The sequence below is a fragment of the Clinocottus analis genome, unplaced genomic scaffold, assembly GCF_023055335.1.
Source record: "Clinocottus analis isolate CAN_PGR_092001 unplaced genomic scaffold, fCliAna1.0.p SCAF_18, whole genome shotgun sequence".
Lineage (NCBI taxonomy): Eukaryota > Metazoa > Chordata > Actinopteri > Perciformes > Cottidae > Clinocottus > Clinocottus analis.
Window position 1 is genome coordinate 9,472,524 of NW_027175909.1, and position 11,747 is coordinate 9,484,270.

Below are 11,747 nucleotides of genomic sequence, written 5' to 3' on the forward strand. Positions count from 1 at the left end.
GGAGGACAGTGACACTGATACCAGTCAAAAGAGGAGCGCGAACGAGGAGAAAAGGCCGGGTGGGTGTCATACTAACAATTCAGTTCATCATCATTGCAGAAGATCCTCTTTCCCGTCACTTGATTCATAGAATAACATACGAGCCACTATTGTGAGCGGCGACGGGAATTTTACGCAAGTGTATGTGTAGAAAGACTGAAAGCCAGGAGTAGATGTTTTCCTTCCAATACCAATTCAGGTTGAGATTTCACATGCTGACTACAGCTGGTAATAACGACACACCATTTAATAATCTAAATCACTTTTATTAATTTAAGTTAGGTAGAGACACTAAACATTGGAACCACATTTGCTCTGCTATAGAGCAGTCTCTAAATTACAAAAAAAAGAGGCTTATGTCATACTGTCAAAAAAAGAAAATGGCAAAAAATTAAGAGGTAGAGAATTTAGGCTCGTCGCTGTGACTGAAGGGATGAAGCCTATTGGAATGTAGTTGAAATTCAAAAACTCTTGTCATCCCAAAGTTTATATAAAATATTCATACATCAAATATGGTGGACACAGTCATTTGGGATATTGGGGTATTCACAACATTTAAACATTTACATTTTACTTTAACTGGACAATGAATAGGAGTTAAAGTTTTACTTTGGAAAGAATAATGGAAAGCTAGTGTCTTTAATACATTTCCCTCAACCACACGTCAGTGTTGGGACAGAGGTTTGCCCGAAGTTACAGCCTACGTTGTTGTTTTTTTAACAAATAATATTGGTAACATAAATGTACAATATAAACACCACAGATCTTGAAAATAAAGACAAATGAGAGAAATACAAATTTATTTCCTCTCCGTTTCTCCCAAAGCAGTACATTCTGAATGTCACACATGCTTGTTCAACCCAGGACGCCGACCCCCTCGTGCACCTTTTTCATTCGAGAGGTTAGTCAATGCAGACCTGAAATAACAGGACAACGTTGAGTCCCATTACACTGGAAACTCCCGTGAAGATTTAACTCGGCCACAATCTGGCCTTTAAATGTCCCGGTCGGAATGCGTGCACTTCATCATCAACACACCGTATCTGCTACGTGTCTGTAACTTAAGTATTTAACAACAACAACAGAATATGCTCAACTTTAATAGTGACATTTATCTTGCTTCATTTTAAATGGCACAAGCTATAATCAGAGCCTTGTTAAGCTGCAAACCGATTTCCTGACTGCCTGAAGAAGAGCCTCTGCTTGGGGAGACGTTGGATGGTTTGAAATGCTGCGTTGAACCTTCCTACACACAGAATGCTGGCAGTGTAGCGAAAAAAAATCTGAAATTACAGTGCATGTCTACAAAAATTAAATAAAAGTGAAAAACATTTTTTTACTGTTTGTACAGTAACATACTGTATATTTCCACAATGACACTAGATAAGGCTGGTGACTACATTACGTAAATAGTTAATTATAGGATAGCTTTTCTGTATGATTTCAAAAACTAGTGACATAGTATATAGATGTTGGTTTCCTTAAACAAACTTAAAAAAAAAAAGACAAAACAAAGTCAAATAAATCCTTTGTGTAGTACACAGCTTTCTTTGTTCCAGAGGAACCAATATGGTAAACCTTTGCATTTGCTCAATGCAAGTGCACCAGTCTAGATTCAGTCTTTTCTTCTTTTCTTCCTTCCCATGTTCATCCTCAGTGGTTGTTTCCTCATGCTTGCAGGTTTATGTGCCTCTATTCGTGATACAAACAGCGCCCCCTAGATCCCATTCTTTGCCTCATTGTTGTTCATGGCCTCCTTTCTCTGAGCTAGGAAGGGGTACATGCACTTGTCGGCGCCTAGGAACCGGTACATGCACACAATAGCCTCGAAGGGCAGGATGCTGCAGAGACAGGACAGAGATAAGATTAATGACACGAGATACTCCTGTACAGTTTACTGAGAGCCGACACAGTAAGGAGGGGGGAGGTTTGTATAGGAGGATACAGTTTAGGAAGCTGCTCACCTTTTCATGAAGTTGACCATATAGACGATGCGAGGTGTACAGATCATAGGCTGGTCAGTGAGGATGGCCCTCATAACCTGTTTCACACAGAACTCTGGCTTCAGGGGAGGCAGGAAAGGCTCGATCTCCTTCCTTAATGGAAAGAAACATGGTTATTTATAGATCAAAGATGTCAGGGAATTTGCAAAACAATGGACAAAATCCGTAATGTCTTTCTTTTTTGTCGATGAGTGAATAAAGTGATACTGGTTTAAAAAGGTTGTGAGGTTGCACACAGTCATGGTGATTGCTCCAAAGTGGAGGCGCAGCAGAGAAGAACGTGCCACCTGCTGACTGCAGACATCAAACAAAGTGAGGACTATTAGAGCAGGAGAAGGGGGGAGTTAGCCCAGGTGCACCTGTTGGTGAGCTTTTTCCCTGGGAAAATCTTTGTATAAGCGGAGTGCCAACCAATGTCCTACAAGGACTTTAGAATATCTCTGTTACACAACACAAACCATCAGCTGCTGCTGCTGCTGCTGCTTTGATCTCCGAAATGTGTTTGCGAGGCAATTTAATAAGGTGCAAATTATAGATGACAAGCTCATCCCAGGTGCTAGAAAGCTTTTGAAGAAATAACTGCGCACACAAACACAATCACAGCGGCCAGTGTGTGCAGAAGCTAACCTTATCCTGCAGCCTTTGAACATTCCCGTGTCAACCAGGTAAGGGCACACCAGAGTCATGTTGATGCCATCCTTCTCGGAGGCCTTCAGCTCATGGCTCAGTGACTCGTGGAACCCAATGGCACCGAACTTACTGGCGCAGTAATCCTGTGGGAATAAAGAGAGAACAGGTTAGCCCTGTAAAACTCTGCCCTTGCCCGCACCCAGGGACCACAGAGAACATTATCAAACATGCCCCTCGGGCGCAGAGGTCTCTCCTTGCCGTTAATGATACAGCCACAAAAACCTGAGCGAGCCCGTCCGCTGTTCTACGGTTTCATTAGCATTCTTCTCCAGTGCATCAGGAGACCGCTCGGCTTGGCGGGACGGTTTTGATGTGGTTCGCCATGGAAATAATCTTTTTAAAGGCTTGGGCAAACACAGATGCATGTCGATAAACATGGGGAGGATAAAGAGATTTGACTGTACCCACATGACAGATGAGGGCTTTGGTTCCCTGGAATTAATGTGCACGTCTGAAATCACAGCAGATGCATTTCCAGGAGACATAATAGCTTAACAAAAACTGACTAAACGTCAGTCCCTTTGAAGGGCGGCTTAATCATTATGGATGAATGCTTGTGCAAAAAAAGCAAACATGCAGCTATAAAAACAAAAAGGCATATGAAGTAGTAGTCCCTAAAGACCATCTGAAAATGACACCATTTTCAGCCCGTTTCGCGGAAATACCAAAATAAAACCTTCTCGGAGGCCTATCAGTTTACTCCCTCTGTGCGTATAAAGATAAATGACTCCACTTAATATTTTAATATGCATTACCATGCCAAAAGTAATCTGTACAGGGGGAGAAAAAAGAAAACTATAGTCAAGAAAAACGAAAACTTTATCCATTGAAAGCTTGCGTGAGCTGAATACTGAGTGAGCGCAAAGTTGTTCACAAAGCAGTGATGAAGATGTCTCCGTCCCTTGGGGAGCTGTCAGCTCGTTCTGGCCCTGGGGCCAGAGCCCAATAGGGGCCCCACACCCCCACTGCTGCAAATAGAGAAATCTATAAGAGGCTCCCCAATGCTCATCTGTGTCCCTTAATTTAACGGGTGGAGGGACAACTAGAGAAAGGGGGCCTAACCTCCCCCGGCGCAGTGTGCTAGCTGGCACGCTGAGGGCTTCGGAGGAAAAACACTGGTTTCGGATGGTGGGAACGATGGGATGTGTATGTGTTGTTGTGTATGATACTAACCTCCACTCCAGCTGTGCTGAATAAACCCAGGGAGCTGGCAACCGTCACAATGTGACCATGATTCAGCTCCAGCATCTTGGGGAGAAACGCCTTGGTGGTCTGGGGGAAGGACAGAAGAGACAGAAGGGCAAAGAGAAAAAAAGGAGGAAGGTTAGTTCACTTGTGCAGTTTGTCTGTGCCAAAGCCCTTTGATCCTCTCTGTCTCCCTCTTATTCCCCCTCTCCATCAGTTTCCCCCTTTTCTCCATGGTGATGCAGAGAGAGGCATCTGAATGGGAATTCATAACATGCATAAAAAAAAAAAAGTTTGAAAAATCTGACAGCCTTCGAACGTTTTTAAAGTTGTTTTTTTCCTTTGTGGTAGGTGTGAATTTGATGTCGAGGGAAGAGAAGGATGAGGGTTTTCCCCTCTTAGGTATTCAATGAACAAACAGGTGTGTGGTGTGCGCGCTGCTGTACAATCTGTTCTTTTCCCACACGGATCTGGTGCCCATCGTTGGGCCTGGCTCTAAAGACTTGGTGACAACACCAATCATAGGCCTCCGTTCACTCAACAACAATACAATTCAGCCTCTCGTCTACCCGCGCAGCCTTGCGTCCTGCCCGAGCAGCAGTCAGCAGAACAATTGGCAGCGAGGTGAGCGCAGAGATGAAAGAGTTTCACCGGAGTGCCACGTGAGAGCCTGAGTGGTTTCACCGGCCAGCCCATTGAGAGTTAGTGAGGTGGTGAGAAGCGCAACCCAGCGGAGGAGATACGAGGAGAGTTAGCGGTTGATTGACCTATGGATCCATTCCTCATTCTGCCCGTCTGCTGACTTTGGTCTCAGCATGAGCCAATCAGCAGGTGTGACATGTGACGGCAATGACAGGAACTGACCAATCACTCTCCCACTAGGAGGTCTACAAACAACCAGCAGGCCTTTTGTTGGGAGCACTGCAAGATCAGAAGGGAGATGTGCGCTGCCATAGAGAAGAACTATGCATGGAGACTACAACACCCTGTTAAAATGACAATGAGGCAAATCAAAAATGCAGAGGCCACCTTAAAATCACAACGACATGCTACATACAGTATGTAATGTAACAAAACAATTGGTACCTCTGGGTTTTTGTAAGAAGACTCACTTTGGGTTCAGCAAAATTGGGGCTGAACATTTGTTATTACTTTTGACAGTTTAATTCGGAGTTTCCAATCATTCTGCAGTCATATAAATGAACGGTAACAGTTTCATTGGTTGGTACAGTATGTAAGCCTGGCCAGAGAAATGATTCAGCCTCCTTTGTAAACATTTGCTGGAGGGGAGCACAGAGCCAGAGAGCGCGTGGTACCAGGTAGTACAGCCATGAAACCACTGGCAGGGGAGGAAAAGCCTCATTAAAACTGCTCCCAGAGATTAACTGCATTGGACCTACTGACTTCTCGTGTAATCTCTGCCATTTAAACATTGTTGTCCTTGTGTGCCGTAAATGAAACCGGAAGCAATGAGTCCGATCCACGCAGAGAAAGCCTGGGGTAAGGAAGATGACGTCACCGTTTTATTCTACAGCGGGCTACAGTCTGACTCCGCTCCAAACATCTGTGCCTTTCCAGGACATAAATCTTCAAGTTGCGGCAATATTCGACTCATCAAATGACGGGGCCCAAAGAGAGGGAGCGAGAGAACACGAGGCCTGGGCAAAAGCTGAGAAAGCCTTCTGCAAGCCAGAGTAGCAGTGGACGAGGGAGAGAGTTGCGTGCAAATGAAGCATTAACTTAAGATATGCCCGTACCTGACTTATGCCAAAGTTCTCCACTCCCACAGCAACTTTCAGAGAGCAGGGAATTACTTGATCTGGCACAATACTCTATGACCAAAGCCAACACTACGATGCAAGTGGACAATTTTGCTGAGTGGTCTGAAAACAACTGGAACTGATGGAGGAAAGGCTGACTTCCCTCCGCTGGAGGTCGGGGCTCAACGTGAACAAACGTCCCATCTCTCTTCCACCCTCCCGTGATGTCCCGCTTCTCATGGCAGCTCTGGCATGTGGGTATGACCCCCGCTGACCTCTCGGACACAAAATGTGTGAAGGCAACCAGGGGCTCGTGTCTTACATCAGAGCTGCCGTAATTGGGTCTCAACGCTTCCTTGTTACGCTAAATTACCCGCCGACACAATCGGGCCTCCTTGGCCTATGTGGGGGTGCTTTGCCCGCTGCACCCCCTAATTGGTGGGTGCCCCCAGGAGCATTTAAGCCAAACAAAGCTTCTTGCAGCTGGGGTGTCAGGCTGCATTAGTGCTAGCGCCTGACCAACAGGAATATGAACAAAATATTGGCCTTTGCGTAGGACCAGATGGCCATTTAATTGGGCTGACTTCTCCCTGGACGAGAGAAAAAACGCCTTAGCTCAAGAGCTCGTCTGATCCTACAACACATCATGGAATTTGAGTGGGTTGGGTTTACAGTGCATCAGGGATGATGGATGCAGATTGGTCGCGTTGTGGTGGCCATGCTCGTCAATAAGAAATCCAATTTACCTGGAAAGCAGCCACATCGATAGGCCGGGGAGGAAGTAGCGTCAACGCACTACGAACACCGAGCTTTCTGGTGTTCTATAAATAAAAGCTGTTTTGAAAGCTTTGTATGAATGCATTTTTAGAAGTTCAGGGTGATAGAACCAATTAGTCATACATCCTAAGATAACATATTAGTCCTCAATGCCAACATTTAAAAAAAAAAATATTCATGACCAAATCGATTTCTTGACTTTTCTTTCTTATTACTCCCCCACCCCTCCCCCGAATCCTTTCCCCTTGAGATGTGAACAGGTACATGCACAGGGAAAGGACCAACATGGGGGTAGCCATGGCTCGCTTCAGTGAGGGGTACAGGTGCACCAGGCATGAGGAGGGGCCCATATAAAACCAGTCAAGTAGGACCCTTCTGCCTGGCTGCATCCTTTCTCTGACTACAGCAGGAATGCAGCCTGCAAAACTTGGCTCCTGTCGCCTGGCATCTTGTCAAGCTGATCCACAGACAAGAAACCAATTGTCAGATAAAGTGGGTCAGCAGCAGCTTACCATTACCCTCTCGCCTCGCCTGTGGATGGGAAGGCATTGCCTTCCTTCCTCTTTTCTTTCCGCTGCTCTTTTCCCGCCATGTCACTGTCGAGCGCTCCGCGCTTTCATGTAATTGCACAAGAGCGGTAGGATTTCCACGTGAGGGGAATTGCCGCTTATTGTTCACAAACCACCTGATGGATAATCAGCTCAAGACGCAGGGGACGATTTCCTTTCATGGCGTTTTACAAGATGCACTTATGATCAAACAACAACTCTGGTGACACCTATTAAGATGACTGCAAATTCCCCATTCTGTCATGACTAAAAGCTGAAGCTCAAACATCACAAATCACCAGCTGGTCCAATCAAAGTGTCAAACTAGTTAAATGTTATGAAGCCCTGCCTCATAATAACTTTAAAGGAATGAGGGACTGAATCATAGATGTTTGTGTGTGTGTGTGTGTGTGTGTGTGTGTGTGTGTGTGTGTGTGTGTGTGTGTGTGTGTGTGTGTGTGTGTGTGTGTGTGGCAGAGCCGGATGAACAGAGCAGGCCTCCGTTGTGACGGCCATGCAGCTGCAACTACTGCCTCCAAAAAGGTTGGGAGGAGTCAGAGGGGCCTGTAGGAGGACCACAGAAGAAGTGTGGGGTCTGGTACGATTGTCTGTGTGCACACACACACACACACACACACACACACACCCTGCAATTACCATCCTTTTCCTGCTTACGCCTCCATCCCTGCCTCGTTCCCACTACACTGTCCAACAAATGAGAAGCACACAATTACAAGTCTGAATCTCTTTCTTCATCTGAACTTGATCATTTTCCACTCTCCTGTGCGGTTTAGAGTTTGAACCTGCCGTCATGAGAAGCTGGTTTGCAAATTCAATAACCGGTTGGGGAAAAATATAGGGAGGCTGAGAAGTTTCAGAGGTTAACAAAGCTTCTCTTATGTCTCCCTAAGTGGCCAAACTCACTATGATGCTTTGCCAAATAGTGACTCTTAATGAGGTGAATATGATGAACACTCAAGAAGAATGCACACCCGATAATCTCTGTTTACTGCTGAAGCATAACAAAAGAAGAAATGACAAGGTGGAGCTTGTCATTTGTCAAACTTTGTGCTATGAAAAAAAAACTATTCTTTTGTAACATCTTTTTGGTTTCCACATTCGATAAAATGCATCGAAAGCATGAACCTAAATAAAGAAGTTGTATTTATATTTGCCTAAGGGGTATCGGTTGAGTCATAAGCCTGTTGTTCAAAAAGGAGAAAGAAAGAAAAATCTAATGTTTGTGTACCACCTGAATGCATTGAGTAACTGTACTGTTTGTGTAAGAGAGGAAAGTGGACAGGTCCCTGTTAGTCTAAGCTCTATTCATCTAGCTTGTGTCTTTAATGAACCACATCCTCTATTCTGGCTGTCGCCATTCATTAAGCCCTTCTTTCATCCGCCACCCCCCGCCCCGAAAGGAATCACGCTCTCCACAGAATATGGGAGAACACAAACACAGATGGGAGAACACAAACACAAAACCCTATTAAAAATCTGAAATCTGCCACCCAACCGCTGGATCCTGACTCCAAGTCCTGGATATAAAAGAATGTGGTGATGACCAGCCGAGAGGCACATGAATAGTTGAATGGGGCATCCATTAAAAGGAGGAAATACACAACCTGTCTGTCTGACAACACAAGAGATGTCATGCTCAATTAGGGAGCTTCCAATCACTGTGGTTTCATGGTATCATTGAGAATGCGGTCCTCCGTGAAAAGAAGAGCCTGTGGCCAAAATCTGAAAATGAACATCGTCCGCTTCAGACACATTGCTCAATATATTGTGACAAATACAATCAAAGATTAAATTGTCAGCTTAGAGCTATGTCACCGGGCAAAGGATGCATTCTCAAACCTTGAACACAATCACTACAATTGTTCCACAGAGGTGGTCGTTAATTTTGGATCGGAGGAGAGGGGCTTAAACGCTAAACTCTCATTCTCCTCGGTGAAGTGTCTATTAATGGCTTTCTAACGGCCAGACACATCGTCTTTCTACACACACAAAACCTAGAATAGCACCTGGCCCGTTCAACACTGCAGCTAATGCTTAAATGAAGTGCAACATATTCTCGCCGTCAAGTCCATGTAGCCTTTCAGATAAATATTTACACAAAGAAAAAGTTGTTTTTTTTTATTAAAAAAGGCCCAAGAACAGAGTTAAAGGAAAATCTGATACAGGAAAAAAAAAAAAGTCAAATGAATCACTGCCTGCCAACAAAATGTGGTGAGGAGAGCCGACACAGATCCGATACCTGCGTACAGAACCCCCCCTCCTCCGCCCCCCCACGCTTTCATCACGCAAGTCAGATTTGTGCAGATCTGAGCGGCAAAGGGGAGGAGAAGGAAGGGCTGACATACCACGGGGATCATCACCGACGAGGAGCTGCCAAAGAGCAGCAAAGGCAAGACTTAAGAATCCAAACCCGTGACTTTCCTCTGGCAGATATAAACTAAGTGGAGCTGAAATTTTAACATGCAATGCAACCATTTATGGACATACTTTCTCAATACTGGAGGCACACGGACGGGCACCTTTGATTCTTGAGCTTGGCACGCACAGAAGGATAAGATTATGAAAAGTGATGAAAGTCAGACCAGAAACATTCCTGTGGACCTGGCATCACAGTAAACACATTCAACACTGTGTGCATGGAAACTGAGGCAGATCTATTCAACACATCACACCGAAATCTTAATATCATAGTTCACTCTTTACAGCCAAGATGACGTCCTTAATTGCCTGTGCATCAACTCACCCAGAAGTGTGCGTGGCAGTTGACCACCATGGTGCGCTCGATCAGCTCATCGGGGCACTCCAGAAGGTGATGGCCGGAGACGACGCCGGCATTGTTGATCAGTATGTCCACATTTCCCACCTCTCGACGCACCTTCTCAGCAGTAGAATACACACTCTCCCGCTTTCCTACATCACAGGCGTAGGTGTAGACCTGTGGCTGGAAAGGAGGAACCTCCTCTACCCCTCCAACAGGTCCTGCAGAGGAAAAGAGATGACAAAAGTGGTCAATTACAAAGTGTGTTCAGCAGGCCAGTTATTGGAACTGACACATCCGAAATATTTAGGTTCAATTAGATGGACTTAAATATGTAAAATTATTGGTCTGCATATTAATTATTTGTTAATTTGTTATGATGCATGTTAAGGTATTTTTTCCACAATTTTGGAAATGAGGCCACTTGAGCAGAGGACCTACCTTGAAGTAAGCTTCTGAGATTGTTTGCAAAAACATGATCTGCAAAGCCCAACTCGCCATGTGAAACATGTCAGTGTATTCATTGCAACACTCTGCACTACTGCAACTTCTATCCTTGCAAAATATTATGTCACTGCCAAAGCTAAACTGAACATGCGTAAAACCTGGTGACATCCCAATTGCAGAAAAAAGAAAGCAGACTTACCGTCTTTGGTTATGGGAGTGTCCAGTTCGTGGTATATCTGCCGCACCATCTCCGCCGTTTCCTCATTGCTTTGGCTGTTTATGTCCCATAACACCAGTATCGCTCGTCTCCGGGCGAACTCCTTGGCGAAGAGCCGCCCGAGGCCGCTTCCAGCCCCGGTGATCACGCACACCTGTCCCGCCACGCTCTTCTCCTTTGGCCGCACAACCCATTTAGCCCCGGCAGTTACAAAAGCCCAGAGCACCTTCAAAATGACCACGAAGAACTCCGCAATTATGATCATCATCTTTACCGAAGCTCTCAAAATCTAATTCAAACAAGCAGCGGAAGCAGCGCAGGGAATGTTTCCCTCTAAAAACCTGTTTGCAGCAGATAAGTGGGCAGTGGCACACCGACACAACTTGGACCACAATGCAGGTAGGAAGCCCTAACAACGCGAGTACACACAAGTGGCGAAGATGGACCACAACTTGAGAGTGAAAAGATAATTCAGATGCTGTTAAGTCAGAGTCCAGTTGCAGTGAGTTATTAGCAGCTACCACGAACTGTGCCTCCCACTTCCTCTGCTGCTGCTGCTCCACTCATCTCATCCTCACTCGCATCTCACTCGCTATTTATTCAGTCCTCCCATCAATGCTGGACCCAATAGGACTGAGACTTGAGCGCCTGTCAGAATGAAGCGCCAGGTTTACGCGCAGAGGTGATGTAACCTCAAAGATTTTACCTAACACTAATCTGTTGCGATTTCCCCATCGAAAGTAATAGCCGATCGGAAGATTAGAGAAGCTTTCATATCTTCTTAAAAGCCACTGCTGTTATATATATATATATATATATATATATATATATATATATATATATATATATATATATATATATATATATATATATATATATATATATATATAACACAAATTATTTATAATGTAATAGCTGATTACTTCAATCAGGTATGTCCAACAGTTGCCCAAGAAGCATGTCAGGTTAACTGTTTTGCCGGTCTTGATTTATTTCATGAGAAATGTTGTTTGAATCCTATTTCATGGTTATTAACCGGATTGAAATCAGCATTTCATGAACATTCAATACACTTACACCGAGTTTTTACACCGCGAAATGCGGATTTAAAACAGCCACAGCTCAGGCCACATACTGCAAGTCCAGGTCAATGTCCGTCCACCTGGAAAAAGCAAAACCACCGTCGTTCCTCCAATATCCCGACTTGTTTGCATTTAAGCTGTTTTTTTCCACGCAATCCTGAATTGAAATCCTTAATCAGTCTCAGACATCACAGCAATTAACTGGCGGTGATCCATTGCG

At 44.7% G+C, this 11,747-nt stretch overlaps 1 protein-coding gene across 1 annotated transcript; it reads right to left on the bottom strand.

Moving 5' to 3' along the window:
* Window positions 1-284: 284 nt before the first annotated feature.
* On the bottom strand, window positions 285-10,982 carry rdh10a (retinol dehydrogenase 10a). The gene is made up of 6 exons (XM_068581614.1): window positions 10,428-10,982; window positions 9,767-10,002; window positions 3,906-4,004; window positions 2,670-2,815; window positions 2,004-2,135; window positions 285-1,880 (listed from the first exon to the last, which is right to left on the bottom strand). The coding sequence occupies exons 1-6, from the start codon at window positions 10,711-10,713 to the stop codon at window positions 1,757-1,759; spliced, it is 1,023 nt and encodes a 340-aa protein (XP_068437715.1). The 5' UTR covers window positions 10,714-10,982; the 3' UTR covers window positions 285-1,756.
* Window positions 10,983-11,747: the final 765 nt, after the last annotated feature.

Excerpts from the sequence above, each read along its gene's own strand:
- rdh10a (XM_068581614.1), bottom strand. The coding sequence starts at position 10,713 with ATGATGATCATAATTGCGGAGTTCTTCGTGGTCATTTTGAAGGTGCTC. Across the intron at positions 2,816-3,905 it reads TCAGCACAGCTGGAGTGGAG|GATTACTGCGCCAGTAAGTT; the intron begins GTTAGTATCATA and ends TTATTCCCACAG. Across the intron at positions 2,136-2,669 it reads TTCAAAGGCTGCAGGATAAG|GAAGGAGATCGAGCCTTTCC; the intron begins GTTAGCTTCTGC and ends CTTTCCATTAAG.